The sequence below is a fragment of the Poecilia mexicana genome, unplaced genomic scaffold (assembly GCF_051168715.1).
Source record: "Poecilia mexicana isolate PSO_F unplaced genomic scaffold, ASM5116871v1 scaffold_8, whole genome shotgun sequence".
NCBI lineage: Eukaryota > Metazoa > Chordata > Actinopteri > Cyprinodontiformes > Poeciliidae > Poecilia > Poecilia mexicana.
Window position 1 is genome coordinate 1,435,591 of NW_028263377.1, and position 27,713 is coordinate 1,463,303.

Here is a 27,713-nt window from a genome sequence, read left to right on the forward strand (position 1 = left end):
TTTAATAATTTACTGCAATATTACATAAATAAATATACATGTTATATACAGTACATTCCTTAAACATGTAATTAGATTTTATTAATTATTTAATTATGTATTTTTTATTTAACTATGTCACTTTTAACCCTCAGGTTAAATGGCAAAATCTGGTAACTTTGGTAAATGGAGAGAGAAGGAGAAATTTTATTGGATTAGCCTTCAAGAAAATTAGGTCGACAAAAAATATTTAGATTTTTTTGGTTAAGATATAACAGCCCTGAGCCGTGAATTGCGATGGCCAATATGGCATTGCCAATTACTCCAGATGGCCAGTCCACCTAAGAAGCTGGCTTGCCCTTACACAGGCAACCTAATGTGGGACTGTGAATACATCCTTTGGAGAGTCAGTGAAGGAACAGTAACAGAGGACTCTACCTCCCTCACCACATTGGAAAAACCATGCAGATAGCAAAAACTAATCCCACACTGACTTGTTTTATTAGAGACCACTGACAAAGATTTTTTTTTGCTTCGACAGCATGCTCAGCATGCTGTAAAACATGTTTGATTGCAGTCCCAAGAATAAGTCATTTCCTCCTTACATGTCATCTTCGGATATGAATCACGGTCTGGTCATCAACAGTGGACACTAGTTAATGTGGAGGTTGAGGGCATCAAACTGAAAAGGCTATAGCCCAATAGAGTGTAAGTGTGTGCTCCGGTGATATTGGAACAGGCTCATACTGTAGTGTGCTGCACAGTGCTGCAGGCTTTTCTCAATAGACCGACACAGCACATTAGCTCTGCACCAGAGAAAGAGGCAGAGATAAGTGGGGAGGGGAAGGTATACGTTTTTGTGTGTATATGTGTATGTGTTAATGCGTGTGTGATGGAGGGGAGGCGATGTGATGATGATGTTGAAGACTGACTGATAGGGAAAAAGGATGTAATATTTGAGGAAAATAGAGTGGAAAAAAATGAGAAAAGTCTAAGGAACTGATGGTCTGCAGTATTTTCTGCATTTTCTGTGGTGCTCAGCAGATACTCGTTCTGCTCCTGGTCTCCCCCCTCCTCTTTGGTTAGTGGTACAGGGACAATCTTGGAAAGAAAAAAAAGAGAGAGAATGTTTAGTGGGCATAAAAAGCTGTTCCGTACTCCTTTTACTGTGTTCTAATTAAGTAAAGTGCTTTAGTAGATTGAAAGATAGTGGGAAGTGATGCGGAGTAGAGGGGGGAAAGGACACCAAAGTGTTTTAGTAATGAAAACTTACTTTAATGTAAGATAAACAGATTTTACTTAAATGATGTCAGGACTTCATAATTTATATAAATTTATGAATACACATGAATGTTTTCTCCAGTAATCTTTACATTTACATGATCAAATTAGCAATTTCTCCAAAACATGTCAACTTTCTAATCCAGATAGAATTTCTAGAATTATTCCAATAGAAAAAATGTATGTCACCAAATGAACCTGGGCTGTAGCACTTTTGAAAGATTTCTGCCAATTTTCCACTGAACAACTGAACGACTGGTATTAAAAACACAATTCAAAACCAGTCACTCAAGAAAAAATGTTTTGGCGTGGTTACATTAACGTATGTAAAATTCACTACACTTGAACTGAATCTGATCTTGTATTGGTTTACATTATTTTTAGACAGTTTTTGGAATTAATTTGAATGAATGATAATTGAAATTGATGAATCCTTTCATACATCTGTTATCTTTGCGAATTCACAACGGGTGAACAAATCTACTGCATGGCAGTTTGTGATCAGGCAGTCATCAGAAGACTTATCGGTGGTGTACGGTCTACCTTCAGGTACATGGTATTTCTGGGCAAATTCTTGAAAAGGATTAACTAAAACAAAATAAAACACGATGCTACTGAACAAAAAGCTGCACTAGGCTTAATCATCAAATAACATGAAATCTGTTATTTCTCTCTCCCTCTCTTTCTCTCTCCGTGTGTGTACTGTGTGTGTTCTCTCTCTCAGAAACACAATGACCAAACTCCTCCTCTTTTCGTGAATTTTGCTGCCCTGTGTTATTTTCTCTGGCACTGTCCTGACTGAGTGCTGAGCAGGGACCAACGGTGGATGAGGGAGAGCATCATCCACAGCAGCTGGGCGCAGGACCGAAGCATGCCCCAGGGCAGCCATGACTTGCTCGGCTTCAGACAGCGAGAAGATTGTGATAAACTGCGGCGGGATCCGACACGAAACCTACCGGAGCACTTTGAAGACATTGCCTGGGACGCGTTTGTCTTGGCTGACCGAGCCCGATGCCTTCAGCAACTTCGATTACGACCCTAAGTCGGACGAATTCTTTTTTGACCGCCATCCAGCTACCTTCGCTTTCATCCTAAATTACTACCGCACCGGTAAGCTCCACTGTCCAAACGATGTCTGTGGACCATTATTTGAAGAGGAGCTCGCCTTTTGGGGCATTGATGAAACTGACGTGGAGGCGTGCTGCTGGATGAACTACAGGCAGCACCGCGATGCAGAGGAAGCCTTGGACAGCTTTGAGACTCCGGAGCCAGACGTACCTGAGGATGACCCGGCGCTCACCGGCGGAGTGGATGGAGACCTAAAGCGGCTTTGCATGCAGGAGGACGGCCGCAAAGCGACTTGGTGGGAAGTATGGCAGCCCAGAATGTGGGCGCTGTTCGAGGACCCTTACTCTTCCAAATACGCCCGGGTGAGTGACTGGACAGAACTCCAGTATCTATTTAATATATATTTTTAAATGCTAATTTTTCTAAAATTTGTTTCTGTGCGCTCTATTAATTTAGTCCCTGATATATGTTCAACTTCTGGAGTCGCTAGTTTGAAAGATTTCAAGTATACTGCGGCTTTACCCCCCAAAAGAAACTGACACATTTTCATTAAAGATTTTAGTAGTTGTAACTATGTACTCGTCAAGTAGTTTAGATTCTTACTTTGTCACAAATGTTTTTCCATTTATGTGCAGTAGCATGCTTTGATAACATAGTGGCAATTTTTTTTTTACTATTTTTATTTTTATTTGTTTCATTTTTTGTTTGGTGTTACTGTGGTTCGTTGTCGTTAGAAGGTAAAAGTTGAGGTAGTAAATTTCTTAAAATATTCCGTCAGATTCATTAGACTGGTAATCTAAATAATAGGTCCATGTATGTTTCTGATAAGTTCTTTGGTATCTGAGCTAAAAATGTTTTTTAATCTTTTTGACTTCTGATGCTGAAAAACAGAAATTGAAACTCTGATAAAATAATATATTAAAAGAAGCACCCCTTGCAACTATGTTATACTAATACTGGCATCTTTACTTTAAATAATAGAATAAAATTTTGCTTATGGATTTATTAATAAAAGCAAAATATAATTTGTTTTATTAATAATTAATAAATTAATAAAAAAAATTAATTAAATAAATTTCAAGATATAGTATATACAAAAACATTTACAATATGTAGATTTCTTCCTGAGGAAAGATCTAAGTCTTTGCATTGCAAAACAACACTTCTGACTGTTGAAATCTCATGGCATTCTGTTTATTTTATTAGTTGGTGCAAACGGAGCAATGAATGGAGAGTCTGGAAATGAATGGAGAGTCTGGAAATGAATGGAGAGTCTGGAAATGAATGGAGAGTGGTGGATTGCATGTGGAAGTACTGAGACACATATTAATGTTCATCTGTAAGCAGATTTCTTTTTGTCTTTCTATTTTCCTGACAATTTTTGGTGCAACCCAAATATATAAGTCCATCCACAGAGATACACTGATGACCCCTTCTTGTTGGTACCTCTTCATTGGTGATGTATATTAAGCAGCAAGTGAACAGTTTGTCCTTAAATCTGACGTGTTAGAAACCTGGATAGCCTAAGAATTTGAGTGAGTTTGACAAAGGCAACATGGTGATGGCAAGAAAACACGAGAGTTTATGTGGGATGTCTCTGGATTGCAGTGCACAGAGCTGATCAAAACGGATCTAGGGAAAAGAACTGTGACAGAATCATGGTGCATTTATGCTGGTTGCAGGGTGGAAGCTGTGTGATCCAATCCAATAAATGAGCTACTGTAGCTCAACTTACTAGAGAAGAAAATTCTGGTGCACTATGTATTTTGACAGTGCACTGCAGTTTGTTGCATATGGTGCTGCATAGAAGCAGAGACCAGTCAAGGTGCTTATGGTGACATCTGGCTGCTGTCAGAAATGGACCACCAATAAATGGAAGGCAATGGCTTGTTCAGTGAATGATGTTTTCTTTTGTATCACACGGATAGCCGATTGGGCAAACATTGCTTCCTTAAGGAACATATGTCAAAGGATCTGTTGTGGCAAGAAGGCAGTGTGATATTTTGGGCAATGTTATGCTGGGAATCCTTGCCATCCATGCATTATGTTACTTTTTCATTTATATGTAGAACCTTTCTGCTAAACTCATTCCTCAACAGGTTTAGTTCAGCAGAAAGCTTAGGATCTATCTCTCCTCCTACACGACTTTGACCAACAGCTTTCTTGTCACACCCCAAATATGTCACCTTGCTGCTCATCCATGGATTCTACTACTTCTTAATAAAGCCAGAACATTCTGGTGATCACTTTATCTCCCCATTCTGTCTATCTGTCTCTAGAAGTCAACTAAAGAGTCAGCTTAAAAAGCTGAACTGTGACAATGCTGCAGGTCCAGAGGTGTTAGCCCAGTCATGAAGGGTTTTGTGGAGCAGCTCTATGGGATTCTATTCTGACCCCAGATAATCCTGCACCAAAGACACTCATTCAGCCCCTAATGATCTTAGACCTGTTGACCATCACACATTATTAAGGTCCTGACAGAATCCTATTGGTTAAATAAGCAAACAAGTACCTCTCAGCACCCACTGGAGTTTACATTTTACCTTGGGGCTGAAGTCAAAATGCATTGTACATCTTCATCAAAATCACCGTCATATGGATTAAGAAGGCAGCACTGAGGAGATCATTTTGTGTCCATATTGTATCCATTTAGCAGAACCTAGCACTGTTTTCTCATGTCAGAAACTTCAGACTTGCATTCACAATATGTTCAAATATCATGCAGGCCTAACAGGTGCATCTTGAAAAATTTGAATAGTGGAAAAAGTTAATTGTAGTTACTCATGGAAAGTTAAACTCATTAAACAGATTCAGTATATAGTTAAATATTTAAAACCTTTAATTATTATAATCTTGTTGATTATCACTTACTAATAATGAAAACCCCAATCACTGTTGCTAACCCATCATGATGCAATATTTCATATTAGTCGATATTGATTAATTATTGATTAGTCTTTTGTTTTAAAAATCCAAAATACTTCCAAACTGGTTTTGTGACCCTTCCTGTTATATTCACCGTTTTCCCTCCATGCCATTGTTGACACGATCAGGCACTGATGGACGCAGGGACTGAACAGAGAATACAAAACAGTTGTTTATTAAGAAATAAACTTGTTCTTAGTCAGACAGGCCAGGGTCAGAACCAGAGAATCCAGATCGGGGTCAGGCAGTTCCTGATCTCAGGGTCAGACAGACAGGGGTTCAGAGCCAGCGGGTCCAAATCCAGGTCAAAACGGGTTCCAGATCTCAGGGTCAGACAGACAGGGGGTCAGAGCCAGGAGGTCTTTATCCAGTGGAGAGGGTCAGGGTACGGGACAGGAGAGGCAACTAGGCAGAAGGAAAAGACAGACAAGTTAGTAACTGGGCAGTTAGCTCTAATTTCTACAGCAGGCCTGAAGGTGTTACCACTGAGGGTTTCACAACAATCTGACGCCATGCAGGGGGAAGATCCGTCCTTATATGGCAGCAGCTGGGGATCAGGGTGATGATGATCAGGTGTGAGTGGTCACTGCTCAGCAGCAGCTGTGACAATTTTGTATTTTTAAGCAGTTTTGAGGCACAGTGGCCAAACCGTAAACTACTGATGTGCAAATTACTCAACAGGTTATTGCTAGGTAACCAAAGCACATTGTTTTTGCTAGCCAGGAGATGCTGAGTGGCTAAAACCTTTCCTCTGCCTACATCCCCCAGAAAGCTGTGCAGTTCTGAATCGGAGTTCAGTGAATATTCTATATTGTTAACCGTTCCTGCTTTTGCCTTCTGACCGTAGTTGGAAAACACAGGGGATATATTTCCTCCAGGACCAAAGTAGGTGTGTTCTTTAGGGTTAACTCCCTCTTTTGCCCATGATGGGGCCGAAGCACATGAAAATACGGTGGCACAGAGGTGCTGAAGAGATAACTGTTTAATAGTTCCTATGTTCAACAATAACAGGCTGCACAGACTTTTACTAACTACTGCTGCTTCGGTTGCCGTCTTCCTCTCTGCCACACACACCGTCTCTCGTTCGCTCCAAAACATACATGTTACAGCATGCAATGCCCCCTTCTGACCGGAGGACCGCTGTCACACATCTTCCTCACCCAGACACAACATACACACTACTTGTTGAGCTCCTTATCACTTGTAATAGAGGTACTTTCCACAACAGTATATTGACTATTCCATCAGACAATGTGTCTGTAGTGACGCATGTTTTTATTGCTATATTGTATTGCCCTACTTAGAATATTGCAAAAGATCAATAAAGTTCTTACAGAATTTTGGCTTCGTGAATAGCGCTACTCATGGTGGCACCATGTTGAAGTATCTTTGTTGTTTGTTCTGATTTGTTCTTCATTCACAGTTTTTTGGGGTTGAACGTTACGTATCTAACAATTATCCCCTCTGGTTTTGGATGCTGTATAACAGGAAGGATTTTTGCTCTATTATGTTTCACTTTTGGATACTTGTGATGTGCAACAGTTCTGACAAGGTATTATTTTTACAACTTGGAACAGCTGATTAACTGATCTTAAATCAGGGCAGCACCGATTGCAGTTTTCTGTCCAGTCGCTGATTACAATCTGTATAAAGCCTGACCTGACGATTCCGACTTTGGCCAATACCATAGGCGTAACTTCCTGAAGAACTGGTGTGGACATGTTCCAACAACTCTGGCATGAAGGGGACAGTCCCCACCAATATTTCCTGCACCTTTTTTTCTTTATGTGCCTGAATCTATGTAACTCGGCACCGATGCTGAGTTACATACACATTGTATTCAAAATATTAACAGCCAGGTAATACTTTTTAAAATTCCTTTGTAAAACGTAAATGGCAAGTCCGCTCAGTGACCTAGTGGATTGAACATCACGTGACTTGCTGTGTCCGGCAGAGTGCTTCATGCGCTGCTGCTTTGCATTGAGTCAGAAATATTGGTGGTCGGGGAAATGAATCAAGCTAAGGATATGAGAAGGGGACGCAAAGTTTTGATATAACAAGGATTATCATAAATAGTCCTTGTTATCAAGATAACAAGGTCCAAAGGGATCACGTTTCACAGGTCAGTAAAAAGCTTTAATTAAAAAATATACAGCAGGTGAAGAGTAGGTTAGTTATGCTAGCTTAACTTTTATCACCTTAATAACATGTACTCTTTGTGGAGGTTCCTCCACCTTTTCCTCAGTGTTATTTATTGTAATGTTTTCATATAATATATTTAGATTTTCACTTTTTCTTTGGTGGGTGGTGGTTATTGCATTAGGTTGTTTACTAATTTGGGTGCACACATTTAGTAAACGCCTTATGTTTTTTTAAGATCATTAACTATTTTGTTTGCTGAGTTTAAGGACTGGCTGACAGAAAGGGGTTGGCTGAAAGGAACACCAGGAAGTGGAACAGTCCATCAGGCTGCTGGAAGCAGGGGACTTGATGTGGAAAAAATCTGCCTCTCTCCACTAATGGCATAATTGCTAAAACCTTTTGGTGTTAGGTTATTTTGGTTTTTATAGTGGTGTTTAAATCAAAATGTTTTAGTTTAAATTAATCATTTATGTTTATACATTATTTGTCTTTGTCTCCTTCCCTATCCCTCCTCGTTTGTGTAGGCTAGCCTGTTTGTATAAATTCCCCTGTGTGTTCATTGTGTGAGGTCAGTTTTTTGGTTTGTTATCTTGAGTTATGTTTGCCTTAGTTGATTTCTTTTGGGCCCATTTTGTCATATTTTTTAGATTTGTTGTTGAAACCTTTTGTTAAGATGTTTTTTGGAAAAAATAAATAGAAGATTTTTTTTATATATGCCTTGTCCTTGACTGGTCGGACCATCACAGTTGGTGTCAGAAGTGGGATTTACCAGTGAAGGACAAAGGTATATTTATTGATTTTTTTTTTTTTTTTTTTTTTTTTTTTTTTTTTTTTTTGGAACCAAAAAGAAGAAGAAAGAGACCTAAACCATGAGAGGAGTCAGAGGTGGTAAACGCAAGTCAGCTCCATCAGACAAGGAAGCGCAAACAGAGCATGAGGAGTGTGGTGCAATTTGTGAAGAGGATGAAGAGGGAAGAGAGCCAACCATATCTGACTTGGCGGGGATCCTTCAGGCCCACATTGGACAGCAGAAAGCTCCAGAGGAAGAGTGGGAGAAAGAAATGGCACGTCAAGATCACAGGTTTAAGGCTCTCCAACATCAGTTCACTTTATTTCAAGAGGAGCTTCAGGCCCAGTCTTCTGAAGGCCTGAGGCCTTTTGTGCAAGACCACGTCCCTTCCTCTACAGGCTTGAGGCCTGATGATGTGGCTTGTTCACCACCAGGACCTGCACTGTCTGCTGTTAAGCCAGGTGACTCAGTTTCTACACATTTTTATAAAGAACAAAAACTGCAAAAGCTAAGCGAAGATGATGACATTGAGCATTTCCTGATAACTTTTGAGAGGATAGCATGTGCTTGTCGATGGCCAAAAAGTGTCTGGGCATTTCAGTTGATTCCACTCTTGACTGGTAAAGCCAGGAGTGCATATGTACATATGCACTCCTGGTGCATATGGGTGTGGATGAATCAATGAAGTATGATAATGTTAAAGCTGCTATTTTACAGAAATATGAAATTAATAACGAGACTTGTCGTCAGAGGTTCCGGTCTCTTCATGTGGAGCCAAATGAGTCCCCCAAGGAGCTTTTTGTGAGACTTAAAGAACTGTATGGCAAATGGGTTCAACCTCGAGGTAAGACTGTTGAAGAAATAAATGACATCATAATTCTTGAACAGTATTTCCGAATGTTGTCTCCAGAACTCAAAGTTTGGATTAAGGAACGAAACCCAAAAGATGCAACAGAGGCGGTTTCCCTGGCAGATGCCTTTGTGGCTGCCCGTAGGAAGACCCAATCATGGGCTTTTAGAGCTGCAAAATGGGAGTTTATGCCAATTCCAGGTAACGACAGTCAAACTGGAAATGTGAATAAGCAGTCTGGAAAAGAAAAATGTTTTTCCCCCAGTCAAACAAAACCTGTGAAAAAACCCATCTGCTATTTATGTGGGCAGGAGGGCCACACAAAGCCTATGTGTCCTCAAAATCCTACGAAACTCTCTCAGATGTGTTTTGTACCCAGAGAGAACCATGTAGTGAACAGACAAAGCCAGCCACTGATGGGGACTACTGTGGAGATGGATGGGAAGAGGGTCAAAGCTCTGATTGACACAGGAAGCACCCAGTCACTGGTACACCGCAGGTATGTTCCACCACATAGTATTTGTACCTCTGAGACCCATCTGCTGTGTTCATGGGGATGAAAAACAATATCCGACAGCAGACATTTTCATGAGAGTGCAAGGACATGTTTACCTGTTAAATGTGGGTGTCATGGATGAATTATCTTTTCCTGTTGTCCTAGGAAATGATCTCCCAGTTCTCACTGACCTAATAAATGCTTCTAAAATGTGCAATGTTGTGCTGACACGATCCCAGGCAAAGAACTCTGGGGAGGATGAGCCCAGCTTTAAAAGCCTTGCCATTCTATGAGGCTGAGATTGAAGGGTGTCGTACTAAAGATCGCAAGTCTTGTGCACAACGCAACCAAGAAAAATTCAAACATACCACAGCCTCTCCTGTGTTACCTGAACCTGAGGTACAGCTAGACTTTGAAATTCCTGATATTAGTGAGCTGCAGCACCAGGACAGAAGTCTGGCTGACCTTATGAAAAGAGTTGAAGAAGGTGATACTGCAGAGGAATTTTACATGCAAAATGGCATCCTCTATAGGAGATGTGGAGAATTACAGCAGCTTGTGTTACCCAGAAAAGTTAGGAAAACAGTATTGACTTTGGGCCATTCAATTCCCTGGGCTGGCCACCTGGGGAAACATAAAACTATAGCCCGAATCCAAACGGTGTTTCTACTGGCCTGGATTACACAAAGATGTTGCCAGTTTTTGCAAGAGATGTCCTCAGTGTCAAAAAACATCCACCAGATTTGCAGCGAGAGCGCCTCTTCTTATTATAAATACACCATTTGAACGTTTGGGCATGGATGTTGTAGGTCCAGTGGAGAAGAGCAAATCAGGTAACCTTTTATGTTGGTTATCACTGATTATGCCACAAAGTATCCAGAAGTGTTCCCTCTGAAATCTGTTAAGGCTATAAGACTGTTGCCTTTTGCCTGGTTCAGTTTTTTTCATGAGTGGGGTTTCCCAAAGAAATACTGACTGATCAAGGGACAAATTTTATGTCCAAACTACTGAAGGATGTGTATAAACTGATTGGCATTAGGGGACTGAGAACCACCCTATATCACCCACAAACTGATGGACTCACAGAGAGGTTTAATCAGTCTCTTAAGAACATGCTTCGTAAGTTCATCAATGAAGCTGGGTCTGATTGGGATCAGTGGCTCCCTTACCTCTTGTTTGCATATTGGGAGGTACCCCAAGCCTCTACCGGGTTTTCCCCCTTTGAGTTGCTTTTTGGGCATGAGGTGCGAGGTCCACTGGCCCTTTTGAAGGAAAGGTGGGGGGGGAAACCTGCAAAAGAACCTGTTAATGCAATTTCTTATGTCCTCCAGATGAGAGAGAAGTTGGAAAAGATGACCTCATTGGCTCAGGAACATATGCGTGTCTCTCAACAGAAGCAAAAAACCTGGTATGATCAAACTGCTCATGTAAGGAGTTTTGAACCAGGTCAAAAGGTATTGGTACTGTTACCTACTGATGACGGCAAGCTTTTGGCTCAGTGGCAAGCTCCTTATGAGGTTGTTTAAAGACGCAGTACTAGAGTTCTTCACATTAATCTGCTAAAGGAGTGGGTCTCAAGGCCTGAGGGGAAGCAAGATGTATTTTTTATCAGAAGTGTATCAGATGAGGAGGTGGAGGAATAATACCTGCCTCTACCATCAGCTTCTGCTCTTGACCTGAGTCATCTCTCCCCAGAACAGCAGGTGCAAGTGAGAGCCCTTTGTAACATCAATGTGTTTCATGATAATCCTGGACGTACTAACTATATTGAACATGATATTCGTCTGAAAGAGGATGCAGTTGTGAAACGAAGGAGCTACAGAATCCCTGAGCGTCTCCTTGGCCCTTTAAAAGAGGAGATTGAATTAATGCTTTCTCTGGGTATCATTGAGACTTCTCACAGTGACTGGTGTAATCCTATTGTCCTTGTACCAAAAAAGGATGGCACCATGAGGTTCTGTATAGACTTCCGCTATTTGAACTTTGTTTCCAAGTTTGACTCGTATCCAACTCCCCGTATTGATGATTTGATTTGCTGTCTTGGAAAAGCAAAATATCTTACCACCATTGATCTCTCTAAAGGTTATTGGCAGGTTCCCCTTACCACCAGGTCTCGTGAGCTAACAGCTTTCCAGACACCCTGGGGCCTCCATCAGTTCACCGTCATGCCTTTTGGGCTACATGGAGCACCTGCAACCTTCCAGAGGCTTATGGATAAGGTACTGGGAGGTCTTTCAAATTTTGCATCTGCCTATTTAGATGATATTGTCATCTACAGTAACAGCTGGGAGGACCATTTGCAACATCTTAAGGCTGTTTTTGAGTCTCTTCATGCTGCAGGTCTGACTGTTAATGCAGCTAAATGCACCCTGGCCAAGAAGGAAGTTCAATATCTTGAGGTTTGATGGTGGAGTCATCAAACCTCAGATCCAGAAGGTTCAAGCAATTCAGTCGTGTCCTCTGCCACAGACCAGGACACAGCTAAATCCTTCCTTGGAATGTCGGGTTGGTACCATAAGTTCATTCCTAACTTTTCTGCCAGAGCTGCTGTGCTTACAGATATGACCAGCCCCAAGAGACCTAATCAGCTTCAGTGGTTGGAGGAAGCAGAGAGAGCTTTTAAGGACATCCAAGGTGCCTTGAGTGGACCTCCAACATTACACTGCCCTGACTTTGACCAGCCATTTATTTTGCAAACTGATGCATCTGGGCGTGGCTGGGTGCAGTGCTGCTTCAAGGGCCTCCAGGGGGCTGTCATTCAATTGCTTTTATAAGCAGAAAGCTCTACCCAAGGGAAACTCGATACTCCACTATAGAAAAGGAGTGCCTAGCTGTGAAGTGGGCTTTAGATTCACTCAAATATTATCTGTTGGGGACACGGTTCATCCTAGAAATGGATCACAAGGCTCTGAAGTGGCTTGAAAGAATGAAAGACTCAAACAGCAGAATAACGCGTGGTACCTGGCGATGCAACCATTCCAGTTTGATGTCCATCATATCCCTGGGAAGCTAAACTCTACTGCCGACTACCTGTCACGCTGGCCCATGGAGTTTCCAGAAGAGGGGAGTGTGTGGAGGTTCCTCCACCTTTTCCTCAGTGTTAGTATTTATTTAAATGCTTTCATATAATATATTTAGATTTTCACTTTTTCTTTGGTGGTGGTTATTGCATTAGGTTGTTTACTAATTTGGGTGCACACATTTAGTAAACGCCTTATGTTTTTTTTAAGATCATTAACTATTTTGTTTGAGTTTAAGGTCTGGCTGACAGAAGGGGGTTGGCTGAAAGGAACACCTGGAAGTGGAACAGTCCATCAGGCTGCTGGAAGCAGGAGACTTGATGTGGAAAAAATCTGCCTCTCTCCACTAATGGCATAATTGCTAAAACCTTTTGATGTTGGGTTATTTTGGTTTTTATAGTGGTGTTTAAGTCAAAATGTTTTAGTTTAAATTAATCATTTATGTTTATACATTATTCGTCTATGTCTCCTTCCCTATCCCTCCTCGTTTGTGTAGGCTAGCCTGTTTGTATAAATTCCCCTGTGTGTTCATTGTGTGAGGTCAGTTTTTTGGTTTGTTATGTTTGCCTTAGTTTTCTTTTAGGCCCATTTTTGTCATATTTTTTAGATTGGTTGTTGAAACCTTTTGTTAAGATGTTTTTTGGAAAAAATAGATTTTTTTTTTATATATGCCTTTGTCCTTGACTGGTCGGACCATCACACTCTTGCATATAGAAGCCAATGTTTGTTAAATTTTAAATCGTGGCTCCTATTAAGTAAAATTTAATTATTGGCCATTATAAAGATAAATTTGCTTTGTTCTCTCTTGTTTCTAGAACTGACAGAAACCAAACTATAGATTTATATGCAGAGAGAATATATGTTTTACATATCCAAACATCAGCATCTCAGCTTTAAGCCACATTTTATAGAATCCAGTAATATCGATGGTCACTCTACTCACCAACTGCCCCAACCAGACCCAAAAAAGGTTTTGTGACTTTATTATTTGCTATATTAAAGACACATCACATCTCATCTGCTATGTGTAAGTCAGCAAGACAAAAGGTTTCGCCAACCAGCTGAGGGACAGCTGGTTGGCGAATCTGGAATCAGAATCACATAATAGAAAAGTACAAAGTTTGTACTGACCAGGATTCATTTGGTTTACACAGAAATTACTTATTCTGTTTTTAAAATGTTTAACATTTTGATTGTTACAGAATCTCATGTTGTTGATGCTTTTAGCACTTGATCAAATCAGACAATAAAGGGCAACTATGTGATGATTCTTAACAAAAAATATTACTGAATTGTGAAACTGTTTTCAACTGTACGCAAGCATTGAGCAAATACAGGCTGATTCCATAAATTAGAATATGACTGGAAAGTTCCTTTGTCAGCAGTTCCATCACAGACATTATATAGATTAATTAGATTATGTATGTTTTAACATATTTATATTTTGTAGTATGTTTAATACCTGCTAAAAGGTCATTTTTGGAAGGTACTATTAATCTGACAAGCCTGATCAAGACATATCTAATTTATTGAATATGACTTTCTGGCATTCACATGTAAATTTTGGCATTATTTTTAGCACTACAAAAGAAAAGGCCTTCCAGTAACTGTGGGTGCATCAACACCCCCTGTCCCTCTCCCCCGCTCCTCTTCGTCCCCACCAACCACAAAGGCAGATACCAATTCTTTTTATCTGAAATGTTGCTAATTATAGCAAGAAAGTCACTGATTTGGCAACAGTATGGTAACTATTGTTAACTGTCCTGCCTGGCACACCAGGCATGCACCTGATCTGTCAGTCAAACCTCTCTCACGGAAGAGCTAAAGAGAACAGTGGCTGAATTTTAGACCTTTACTGAGGTAGAAAAAGATCGGTGGATAAGATCTTCTTCACATGTAAGTATCAGGCAATCACAGATCTCCCAAAATGAAGGAACTCAGCACCGATAAATTGGCTGACCAATAAATTGGAAAAAGTGATGGTAGAACAAAACTCACAGGTAGCTAGAGTAATACAAAACCAGAAACCAAAATCACAAGCAACATAACAGGGATAACAGGGATTAAACAGGAGGAACCAACAAGGAGTGAATGACAATTGGTTGTTGGAATATATTAGTCAAAAATTATTGCAATACACATTGACTTTTGTAATATGAATTTTGCTCACACTATTATTGCAGTGACGATATGCTCAACTGCAGAGGAACACTTGTACCATTGTAAGCAACAGGTGGAATGTGATATACTGCACCATAGAAACCCCTAAGTCTCAAGGACTGTCGTTGGTCACAGATCCTTTGCTGTCAGGGATTTAGAATTAATTTTCTAATTAGTTTCAGCATTTCTGAGTTAGGAGGATTCTTTATTGTCACTAGTTTAATAGTACGGTGGCCGACAGGTGCAAATGCACAGCAAAAGAGAAAACATGCAAACAAAAGAAAAGACACACCCCCGAATTAAATGCAGCAAACAAAAAAGAAAACACCCCCGAATTAAATGCAGCAAACAAAAAAGAAAACACCCCCGAATGAAATGCAGCAAACAAAAAAGAAAACACCCCCGAATTAAATGCAGCAAACAAAAAGAGAGACGCAAACAAAAAAGAAGACACCCCGAATGAAATGCAGCAAACAAAAAAGAAGACACCCCCGAATGAAATGCAGCAAACAAAAAAGAAAACACCCCCGAATGAAATGCAGCAAACAAAAAGAGAGACGCAAACAAAAAAGAAAACACCCCCGAATGAAACGCAGCAAACAAAAAGTGTTGAAAACGGAAGTGCTCCAGACCACTAGGGGGAGTCTAACAAAAAATAGCTGTGTCCGAATTCAGGCTCTGCATCCTTTAAAGCGGGTGTTCAGAAAAGCAGCAATGGCGACAAAATAATTTTTGCTGTATTACACTTAAAATTACACAAAATTATTTTTTACAATGTTTTTAGGCGAGAATGTAGATGTATAGATCTGAAATATCTGCTCGGTTCATTAATAAATCACCTACTTCCAATATTGCTCCGACGTTTTCGGAGATGTCTTCTCCCGCTGCATTAACAGCCAGTTTCACTTGCAAGCTGTCAGCTGGCCGGGCGCTCCATGTAGATATTAAGTTAGGTAGTAGTAAAATCTTTTGGTTAAGTAAAGTATTTAATTTATTCCTGAGCAAATGGGTTTGACTGATTAAAGTTAAGCCTTCAAACATAGTTTATTTAACTGTGATGTCTTACTACCTGAGATCTGGAGAGTATTTGAAAATGAATAATATCCCTTGTATACATTAAACATTTTAGAATCAGACAGATTTTCTTTTTACTATGGAACAACCTTTATTACAAAAGGTGAAGAATAATACAGAAATAAAGAGTAAAAAACAACTGAGTCCGTTTTTTTTCCTTCGCTGCTCTGTGCTTCACGTTGTCACGGTTGCTAAGCAACATAACGCCGAGATGGAGGCTAGGCAGCTAGCCGGAGGCTACAGCTTCTCTCTTCTGGTCGTCCATATTCGTGGCCTTCGAAGGACCCGTCTTCTGTAGATCGGGCCGTTTCTCACATAGACATAATAAAAGGACAGACGCCTAATGGACCGCTCTCGTCTTATCAATACATACTTATATAAGTATACAAACATAAATAAATAATCATTAATACTGAATAATATACATTAGGCTATGCATGATTATGCACACACACACATACACACACATATATATATATATATATATATATATATATATATATATATATATATATATATATATATATATATATATATATATATATATATATATATATAATGTTTTCCAGCCTACGAGTTCTGGTTTAAGAGTGATTCAGCAGCTGAGATTGGGTACAAAATCCGATACGAGATTCATCCGTGCTGTGCAGTGAATCTGTCTCTCCCTTCTTCCTCACGTCGTAGGAAACCTTCAAAACAAAAACGGGACATTCTCGAATTATCTTACGTTGACTGAGTTAAATAATTAAATAATAGCCATTGTCATCTGTGTAAACTTTGCTGGTGAATGTTATGATTTTTATAATATTGTTTCATTTCTATAGTAGGCTCTTGTATCAGATAATCTAAATGTTGGAGAATGACTGAAACATTTTAAGATTTACGGAATCTCGGTTAGCTGTCAGAGCGGGGGCTGAACACCAAGCACTATAGCTAGCATTAGCTGGTATTTCGCCAGTGGACATAAATACAGTATAGTAATATTCTAATCACAAAAAAACACAGTAATATGTCCATCTTACTTGCGAAAAGTCTGTCGAGCCCTCAAGTCAGTAGTCCGTCGATCCGATCAACAATATTCCGCAGTGCTGAAGGCATCTTCTGCTGTTTTGGTTAAGCAAAGCAAAGTGTATTTGCGCCGGAGCAGCCAATCGTGGGGGGGGGGTACTCTTTTATTATGTCTATGCTTCAAAGGATCAGTTTCTCAGGGCCCTTGAAAGGATGCAGAGCCTGAATTCGGACACAGCTATTTTTTGTTCGACTCCCCCTAGTGGTCTGGAGCACTTCCGTTTTCAACACTTTTTGTTTGCTGCATTTCATTCGGGGGTGTTTTCTTTTTTGTTTGCTGCATTTCATTCGGGGGTGTTTTCTTTTTTGTTTGCTGCATTTCATTCGGGGGTGTTTTCTTTTTTGTTTGCTGCATTTCATTCGGGGGTGTTTTCTTTTTTGTTTGCTGCATTTCATTCGGGGGTGTTTTCTTTTTTGTTTGCTGCATTTCATTCGGGGGTGTCTTCTTTTTTGTTTGCTGCATTTCATTCGGGGGTGTCTTCTTTTTTGTTTGCCGCATTTAATTTGTGTGTGTGTCTTTTCTTTTGTTTGCATGTTTTCTCTTTTGCTGCGCATTTGCACCTGTCGGCCACCGTATAATAGTGTTGTTTTACTTCCACCTGTGCTTAAAACACATAATAAATAGTTCTTTTTATTTTTCATATTTCAAAATATTTCTTTCGTTTTCAGACATTGCAAGGATCTCAAAATTTTGTCTTCAGTGAACATCAAGATAATTGAGTATTGAGAAACCCATCTATCCATCCATCCATCCATCCAGACAGACAGACAGACAGACAGACATAGTGGGGCTGTGAGCGGTGCTGGTGCCTATCTCCAGCGGTCAACAGGTGAGAGGCAGAGTATACCCTGGACAGGTTGATAGTTCATTGCAGGAGTATAGAGAAACCATTTGTATTTAAGGATTAGCTTTGGTCCAATTCAAACTAATCTGTTTTCTGAATTGTCTCTATATAAATGCATGTTACATACCATTTCTCAATTAATCTTCCTTGAGTTTTTTTTACCTCTTCTGAATGAGGAACACCATCTGAGCTGCAGTGCAAAGGTTGATAGTGTGTAGAATTGGATAGTTTGTACAAATAGATCAGCTCATTTCACCATTGTTGCTTAAGCCACTGCTATATTCTGAGCCAGTTAGCCTGACATCTACATTTGGATTGCTGACACTATCTGTTGGAGAGTCTGAGGACTTAAGTCACTATCAACATCACTGGCATCAGTACTGCCTCCAGCACTGGTTCTTCTTGTGATGTTAAGAATTGACTATTGAGAAACCAGATTTATTTAATGAGGATTTTGGTGTGTGCTAATGAGTTTTAACTAACTGAGATTTGTTTACATCAAAATATTCTGTGCATTCCTCATATACTAACACCAGAAATTAAACTCCCTATGGCAAATCGGGAACAATTCTCCTTGGGGTTGTTTTGAGTTACTTACAGATTCAGAAATGGAAGAGGATGCTCAAGCCATGTCTTCCAACAGTCATAATGGACAGTGTGGGATCACTGGCAAACAAGTAGGAAGAACTCCAAGTCCTGAAAATGGCCATGGCTAAATCTCTCATGTCTGGTGGAGAGACCAGATCCAGAACACTAAAACAAATTTAGTGGTCCAATTCTTTAAGTAATTAAAAGTACTTATTTAAAGTACTTTATTTGCAAAAGTAGTTTGCTTTTGCAAATAATAAAGTTCCTTATAGCATCAATGATTGACAGGTCATCTCCCATGGAGGAATGAAATGACAACAAAGTAAATTCAGCAGCTGGTTAGGATCTTCAAAGTATAAAGAGGAAGAAATCCAACAGGATCCAAAAGGATTCATCTTTGAGCCATCTGTGTCTGTCAGGGGAAAGAAGGCATTACACTTTTCTCACAATCAAAAGTCATCCACTCTTTTCTACCCCTTTGACTGCCAATACGACTTGTATGACATTGAGAGACATTAAAAATGTGAATATTGTCATAGGTTCAACAACTTTTGACATGCTTTTTAGCCAGTATAGTTAAGCTTTGTCTGACGTTATCAATGTGAAATGAACCATTTAAGCCATCATATCTATATAAACTGTTTATTCGGCCTTAGTGCAGTTATGGTTGAATGTATCATATGATAATGACTTATTATTAGGGTTATTTTCTGTTCATTTGTTTGCAGTGTTTTCTTCATATGTTTATATTTTTTTGTGTAAAATGCCTTCACATGACCTGACATTTTCAACAGATGAGAAACAACTTCCCATGATAGTGTTAGCAATTCTTTTTGGCCATATGATGAAGCCATATCTTTCATGATTTGTGGTGTGACGGTGAAGTAGATGCATGCAGACACCAAGGTAGAGAGGTGAAAATGATGGTTTTAATGAAGAAAGCTCATACAGTCCAGGTTCTGGCAGCACAGCTAGAACGGGAACATTCGTTCTATACTGGTATCAACAGATCAGGAGACTGACACTAGAGCTGACGAAATGATGAGACTGGCTAGACATACGACAAACGACAATATGACTTACAACAAGGACCCGATGAGGAACAAAGGACACAGGTGGACTTAAATATAAAGGGAGGATAATCAAGGAACAAGACACATCTGGGAAATAATCAAGGGGGACGAGACAGGACACCACAGAGATTCACAGAGAACAGAACACAGAAAACCTAGAAATAAACACACTGAAAACACAGATCCCAACAGTAACCCCCTTCAAAGGCGGCTACCATATGCCCAAAACAAACAAAAAAACAACCCAACCAGGGCGGGACAGGAGCAACGGAAGGAGGGCAAAAGTCCCAGAACAGAAAATGAACTCAATCCATAAAGGCAAAAAAATAAATAAATAAATAAAACACCACACAGTCAGGGCGGAACCTGCCGTGATCACTCCAGTGGTCAGCGGTGCGATCCCGGAGGTGAGTCCGGCGGACGACACCGACGCAGGAGGCAGACACCTGGAGGTGGGTCTGGCGGGCGTCGCTTTTCCAGTCATTTTTGACTACTCAAAGCGCTTTACACTATAGTCACATTCAGCCATTCGCACTCACAAACACTCACACGTTTATACACCGATACGCAGATCGGTAGGCAATTTGGGGTTAAGTGCCTTGCCCAAGGGCACATCGACATGTGGCAGGAGGAAGCTGGAATCAAACCTACAACCTTCCTATCGCAAGACGACTACTCTACCCACACAGTCAAGTGTGTTGGACCAGGGACACATCTAAGAGTTGCAGGACACCGGCCCTCGAGGACCAGGATTGCCCACCCCTGGGCTAGACATATGACACTCGACAAACGACAATCTGACTTACGACAAGGACCTGACGAGGAACAAAGGACACAGGAGGGTTTAAATACACAGGGAGGGTAATCAAGGAACAAGACACACAATCAAGGGGGATGAGACAGGACACCACAGAGACTCACAGGAAATAGAACACAGAAAACCTAGAAATAAACACACTGAAAACACAGATCCCATCAATATCCACATTTATTTTGGCCAGCAACTTGTCTAAACCTTGACTTACCTTGTCTAATTTCATCTACAGTAAATGTAGAATAAATGTACCTTATAATTAATCATATCTGTATAAAGTTCTGTTTTTTTGGCCACAGTATGATATTCATACTGGTTTTTGTACCATATGATTTGTATATATTTTTCTGTGTTTTGTGTTGTTTCACTTTCACACTTTGTTTTGCATTAAATCCTCTTCAATTGCAACACCAGCCTGTTGTACACCGAAAGTGGTGCAAGACACAGGTTAGCTAATTGTGAACATCTGGTCATGTGGGCCAGATGTTCACAATTAGCACATTAGGTGCAACAGCACATTTATTTTCAGGACTGTCCTGCATCTGAATGCTCTTCGGGCTGAAAACTTTCTTGAAAAATTGCCAACTTGGTCGATACACACAGTGTGCCAGCAAAACCCAGGTAGAGGAACGCATGCGTGAGGGGTGTGTGGGTGGGAGATGTTCCGGGAGGTGTATTGGAAAGGGGGGACTTTCCAGGTCAAGCGAGAAACCCATTAAAACTATATGCAGTTCTATTTTCCTTTTGGAATCAAAGTATATTTGAATTTGAATTTGAACTTGAACTTTATTAAGCAGCAAGCACAGACACAGAACCAATCTCTGTGTGAGATGTAAACGCATAAGCCACACATTATCCTTTTGTACACAAACATATCTGCGTTCACATCAGTCTCACTGCACCCACTAAAGAGTGACTATAAGTTGAATTATTTGTAGTTCTTTTTGAGCCACACAACCAGCTTTATTGGTTATGTGATATTGTTTCTTATTTTAAATGGACATTATATTAGTTCTGCCTGGGAATGTTTTCTTTTAATTCACGGTGTCCATGCCTGCTTAAAAAGTCTAAAGCCTTAAATGTTTTGATTCCATGAGAAAAATTTAAGTAAGCTATATATACATTATTTCTTAAATTTTGTTATGGCAGCTATATGTATTCTTGTATATTCTCCATTATGTAGGGTTTTCTTTCTTACTTTTCTGTCAGGCACACATTTGAATTGCTTGCTGACATCTCCATTACGTTCTATGACTGAAGACACTTAAGACTCTTAATATACTTTTGCCAGCTAGCTAGTTAGCTTTGTGTGTCTTTCATGGGTAAGGTGAAATTTATCACCAGTTGGCTGGATGGCATTCGTCTCCACCACAGGCTCTCTTGTTTTGCCAACGCATACAAGGCTAGGTACATTCTGTGCAAAAACACATTTAAGCTCAGCACAATGAGACTTAAGGCTGTATAGCCATATGCAGGGAAGCACAAAGCCACTGCCAAAAGCTACATACAGACCTCAGAATTGTCAGTTTTTGCTATGTTTGATTGTAATATAGCATGTTCCTCCAACCATCACCTATATTTATATTTCCTCTGTCTTAAATTTCATTCAAGGTGGCATTAAATTGTTTTTTAAATGTTTTAAATGGGACTTGCTGAAACTTTGCAGAAAATTTGTAATTATTGTTAATGATAGGCCATGTTGAAAAGCATTGGCTCTAAGAGCCAGTGCTTTGCAGTGAATCAGAAGAGTCAACCCCCTACTTTTTTAATCTTTCAGCTCTCATTATCAACCACTCCATCTTGATAACATCAGATCTTTAAAGATCTTTAAAATAATTGTTTTGTGAAAATATGAAATCATACATTTTATGTGAAAATAAAGGGGAATAAAGGGGAGCACACTACATAGCTAAATAAAATGTATATATGTATGTATGTATGTATGTATGACTAGATGGACAGAAGGACAGACTGACGGGTGGGTGGAATATGATAAACACACCTGAAAATAAGTGTTTTGGATTGTTTTCATTCATAATAAAAAATGACAAAATTAAGCTGTTTTGATCCTGATTTGTATACAGTGCTATAAAAGAACGAGTCATTTTACCATTTACCATATTTGAAATAGTTGAACAGCTATGTTTTGAAATCAGCTTATGTTTTTTGCAGTACCTGTGAGTCTTCAGAATAGTACAGAATGGTCCACTTAGTTCATTCATAAGAACTTTCTATATGTGTTTAGGTATAAAATTATGCTCTACTTATTTGGTACATGTGCATAAAAAACTGACAGGGGAGCACTGGATATTTTAGGTGTGATTACATTTACTACTACACTCCTAACTGCGTCGCACAATACTAATAGATATTTTACTGATCTCACAGTGGGGAAATTCACTGGTCACTCATACTTTGTACACTCACATTATTACACATAACAGGTACTTTATTTTACTTGAGGAATTGCTCTGTGCTCCAGTGCTATTGATGAATAAATGTCTCCCATGCTGCTCTGCATTTGTCGGTGATTGGACAAAGTAACTTTGTCAGAGTCTGCATGAGTTTTATTCTGACATTTGTACCCAGCTATATGTCCAACACCACCTTGTGCTGTCAACATGAAAACATTAATTTGTTACATATATAACATGGAGACAAGTCTCGTTTACAATTGTAGTTTATGGTGGTTTAAGATTAAAGGATTTATCACTTAGTTTTAGAAGGAAGAAACAGAAGCAATCAGTTGTCTGATGTAGTTTAGCCATGTAATTTATATGACATCTTTTTAAAATGGTTTCAAAGTATGACTTTGTATTTTTGTGCTTTCTTTTAATCTTTTCTTCCCCTTCCTCCCTGGAATCAGCAGTGAGTCCTTATGATTTTCACAGTTTGAAAAGTGAGAGCTGCATAGCCCAATATCTTTATCAAGTCCCTTCAAGCAAGTATCCACTGCATGTCTTTCTCCTCCCTGGACCAACCCCAACCCCTAGCCCCCCATTTTGCTTGTGCTATAGCGTAATACTGCAGTCTTCATAGTAGCTGACTGCGCTCTAGAGTGCTGCAGAGAATGAGGAGGAGAGGAACAGAGAGAGGGAGGGAGTGACAGAATGGGAGGTGTTTTAGTTGGAGTGAGAAATTCATGAGTATGAAGCAGTACAAGACTAAAAAAGAACAGGATAGGGGTCACTTTCGACTCTCCTTTCTTTACACTTGTACTACATGCCTTTTATCTTTTTCATTCTAATTTGGGCAAGGAGGGATATTCAGAAGCATTTTGGATCAAATTATACATCTGAGTTTTCAGTTGAATATCCGCTGAAGGTAAAAACCAATGTTTATTTTAGCAAAAATATTGGAAAGATAAATAAATTTAGATGATGCATATTTTTTATAGTCATCAGGACGAAACCTCATGATGAACAGTAAAGTCTGCATAATAGAAGACCACATTTAGCCCCCCATCCCATTTCCACCCTCCATCTTTTTTCTCACAATAGTAGACATATACTTATAAGCTTGCTTACTTTTCCTCTTTGAAATTTTTTAGTACTGCTTTTCCCCCATCCCTACACCACATGCCTCCTTGTTTTGATGCAATATAAGCAATATATCCACCTGGGTTCCCTTCCCCCATTTTTACATGATAATGCTGCGACAGTGCTCTCTTTGTTGCCAGAGAGGAAGGGGGGTGAGTGTGTGGGGGGGCGGTGGGGAGCACACTGGTGCTGGAGGACATTTGATTACATAGCACCAGAGCTAACTTGGTGTCATGGGATTACATAATAGTAAACATCTAGTGAAAGTTTAATTCTTTTTCTGTTTTTTTGTTTTGTTTTTTTCAGTTTCGGTAGAAGGATCGTAGTGCAGGGAAAGATTTAACCTATGCAAATTATATTAGTTTCCTGAATATCCCTGCAGATATTCTTATTGTTGCATAATTTATTAATGCTGTTTTAGACAACAAGGTTATTAACCCTTCCCTATCTCAACCAATTAATCTCTTGTCTAATTAGTACCAGAAGCACTGGAGAATGGAAATTAACTCAGCATTTGTAGAAGAACTTTCTCCCACTCTGATATTAAAAGGCTAGCAGTATTTGAAAACTAAACTTGAAATAATTAGGACAATCTTTACTGTATGGGCAACTATTTCTGCAGAATTGATCATTCCAAGCCATGGAACACAGGACCAGCTCTACACCCTCAGATGGATTCTGGAGGGTGCGTGGGTGTTCGTCCAACTGGTCTACATGTGTTTTGCGGACATGGAGAAGTGGGGAGGGGGGTGTTTCTCCAAGCATATGGGGTACTAGGCCCTTTGATACAGGCTGTTAGGACCCTGCATGACCGGTGTCAGAGTCTGGTCTGCAATGCAGTAAGTCGGGCTCGTTTCTGGTGACAAAAGGCTGCCTTTTGCTACCGATTCTTTTCATTGCTTTTATGTACAGAATTTCTAGATGCAGCCATGGTGTTGAGGGGATCCATTTTGGTGGCCTTACGATCGCTTCTCTGCTTTTTGCAGATGATGTGGTCCTACTGGATTCATCAGGTTGGGATCTACAACTTTCTCTAGAGCAGTTCACAGCCGAGTGTGAAGCAGCCGGGATAAGGATCAGTGCCTCCAAATCCAAGGCCATGGTCTTGATCCGGAAAAGGGTAGAGTGCCTTCTCCTGGTCCGGGAGGATGTCTTGCCCCAAGTGGAGGAGTTTAAGTATCTTGGGATCTTGTTCACGAATGAGGGAAAAATTGAGTGGGAGATTGACAGACAAATTGGAGCAGGGCCTGCAATGAAGCTGGTGCTGTATCAGTCGGTTGTGGTGAAGAAAGAGCTGAGTCAAAAGGCGAAGCTCTTGATTTTCCGGTCAGTCTACGTTCCTACCCTCATCTATGGTCATGAGCTTTGGGTCATGACAGAAAGAAGGAGGTCATGGATACAAGTGGCCAAAATGAGTTTTCTCCGTAGGGTGTCTGGGCTCTCCCTTAGAGATGGGGTGAGAAGCTCAATCATCTGGACTCAGAGAAGAGCCACTGCTCCTTCACATCGAGAGGAACCAGTTAAGGTGGCTTGGTCATCTGGTTAGGATGCCTCCTTGGTGAGGTGTTCTCCTGGGCCCCTAGAGAAGGCCCAGGGGAAGGCCCAGGACGCTGGAGGGACTATGTTTCTCAGCTGGCCTGTGAACACTTTGGGATTTCAACGGAGGAGCTGGAACAAGTGACTGGGGAGAGGAAAGTTTGGGCCTCCTTACTGCTATTCCCATGATCCCACTCCAGATAAGCAGAAGAAGATGGATGGATGGACCACTCCATAGTGGAGTGATATCAAAAAACTTCAGGATCATGAAAAGATGAATCCACCTTATTTTACTGCTGATCTACCTTTTGTTAGTGTTTTTAAATGTACTTTTTATCAATTGTCCTAATTCGGGCAGATCAAAAACAGAGCTCAGGAGCTTTTATCATGGCACTCACAACTTTTTAAGTGTTTTTTGCTGGCCCCCTTGAGCTAACATAAGGCTTTTCTTCTGGCTCACTTAAGATAACACCAACACCAACGTTTGTGGCAGCGGTTATAAGAATTGATGTGAAGCAAAATACAATAAGGTGTACCGCATACCTTCAATGAATGGCCCATTTTAGGGCTTTTTTTAAATATAAGTCACATAGAATAGACGCTACAGTTAAGGTTACCACCTGTCCCGTATTGAACCTATACGGGTCGCTATGTGTTCCGTACTCTACAAATGTGGATGTATAATAATAAAGTGGTCGCTGAGTACCTTATATAGTAGGCTGCCCCAGTCATTGTTTCACTTACGGTGTTGGTGTTGCGATATTGTGCCCAACTGCTTTCTGGGAAACACAGACCAACCGACGCGCTGCCGCTGCAGTCTCTGTCTATCTTCCCCCTGCCCCCCGGCTTTAAATGTATAGGGGTTGGTCCCTTGGTAACCCTAGTCCAGTGGTTCCCAAACTTTTTCTTCTGCGCCCCTCCCCCCCAGTGTTTTCCAAACATTTTCTGCGCCCCCCCTATGGATTACAAATGGCTGTCTGGTTGAAACGACGCGTGTGACGGGGGAGGGGGGGGCATCGACTTTTTTGGGGGCAAAATGAATGTACGTAGCTGAAAATAGACACCAACATCGGTAGCCTACATGGTACTTGTTAAGCTTAAGGTTCTGTATTGATATTAGCTAGTCATCTTTTAGCTAACATTACCTGCATCCAACAGCTTTACTCAACTCAGTCGGTTAGTTTGGAGGGAAAAACTGTGAAAGTTCTTTGCGTTTTGCTGGTTTGCTGCCGTGATTCTAACACAAACCTACGTAGCTGCGCCCAGCAGCAGCAGGTCTCCTTCACAGGTGTAAACCCAGCGCGAGCGTCGTAGCGCTCATGTAGCTTTTGAAGGCGGCTCGGAAAAACAGGTTACAACATGTTAACAATGGATTAAACAGTTTTAACTGCTGATAAAAGTGACAGAGGACACAAATATGGGAAGTGTGGAAGCCTCTACTGTATCAAATTGACATAGGAATAACAGAGTTGGCCATTCTAAGGTAAAAACCCAGCGCATATAGTGTTCATGTTTTGTTTGTTTTTTTCATCCAGATGGCTTCCCGCGCCCCCCCCCCCTGCAATGATACGGCGGCCCCCCCCTTGGGGGCGCGCCTCACAGTTTGGGAACCTCTGCCCTAGTCGAAGCATCCCGGATGAATGTCTAAAGCCACTTTGTGGACAATGTGGTGCTTAAATGACCTGCAGACGACCTGATTATAGACGGTCGGTAGGTAGATACATAGACATAATATAAGGATAGACGCCTCATGGACCGCTCTCGCCTATTGTCGCTGACGAGATTTAGGGCGGCCATCTTGGAGCGGTACACCTCTCCACTCAGTCCACTCAGCGTTATGTGTTTAGCAGGCACAATGACGTATCAGCGCATTTAATCGATCATAACACACTTTTTGTTACTGGAAATCATATTCAAACATCTATCAAAGCAACATTTATAAACAATTGCATTTTTTAAGTATGTTTTTAATACATAGTTCATCATATTTAAATATCCTTAGTGGCTATAACAATAGAATAGGAATGGAATATTCTGATATTGATGTATGATGAGCATATTACAAAGCACAGAGCTGTTTATAATTTATTTAATAAATTATTTAGTAATATCAATGCATATATATATAACTATACAAACACTAATAAATAAAGATTAATAATGGCACAAATAAATAATGATTAATAGTGAATAATATATGTGTGTGTGTAGGTGTGTGTGTGTGTGTGTGTGTTTTTCAGCTGACGAGTTCTAGCTTAAGAGAGATTCAGCAGCTGAGATTGAGTCCAAAATCCGATGTGAGATTCATCCGTGCTGCAGTGAATCTGTCTCTCTTTATAGATATCTCCCTCTTCTTCCTCACATCGTGTCTTTAGGAAACTTTCAAAACAAAAACGGAAGACTTGGGATGTATCTTACTAGTGAAAGAATTACATATAAATAATAGTCTTTACCACTGTCATGAT

The 27,713-nt window shown here is 40.3% G+C and overlaps 1 protein-coding gene across 2 annotated transcripts in view; it reads left to right on the plus strand.

Annotated features, from left to right (window-relative positions):
• The first annotated feature begins 2,102 nt into the window (after positions 1-2,102).
• LOC106923867 (voltage-gated potassium channel KCNC1-like) overlaps positions 2,103-27,713 on the plus strand; it is a 106,542-nt gene continuing 80,931 nt past the window's right edge. For both annotated transcript variants that reach the window (XM_088008003.1, XM_088008004.1), the window contains exon 1: positions 2,103-2,690. In XM_088008003.1, coding sequence (XP_087864129.1) covers positions 2,148-2,690 — 543 coding nt within the window. In that variant the 5' untranslated portion in view covers positions 2,103-2,147. The remainder of the gene's footprint in view (positions 2,691-27,713) is intronic.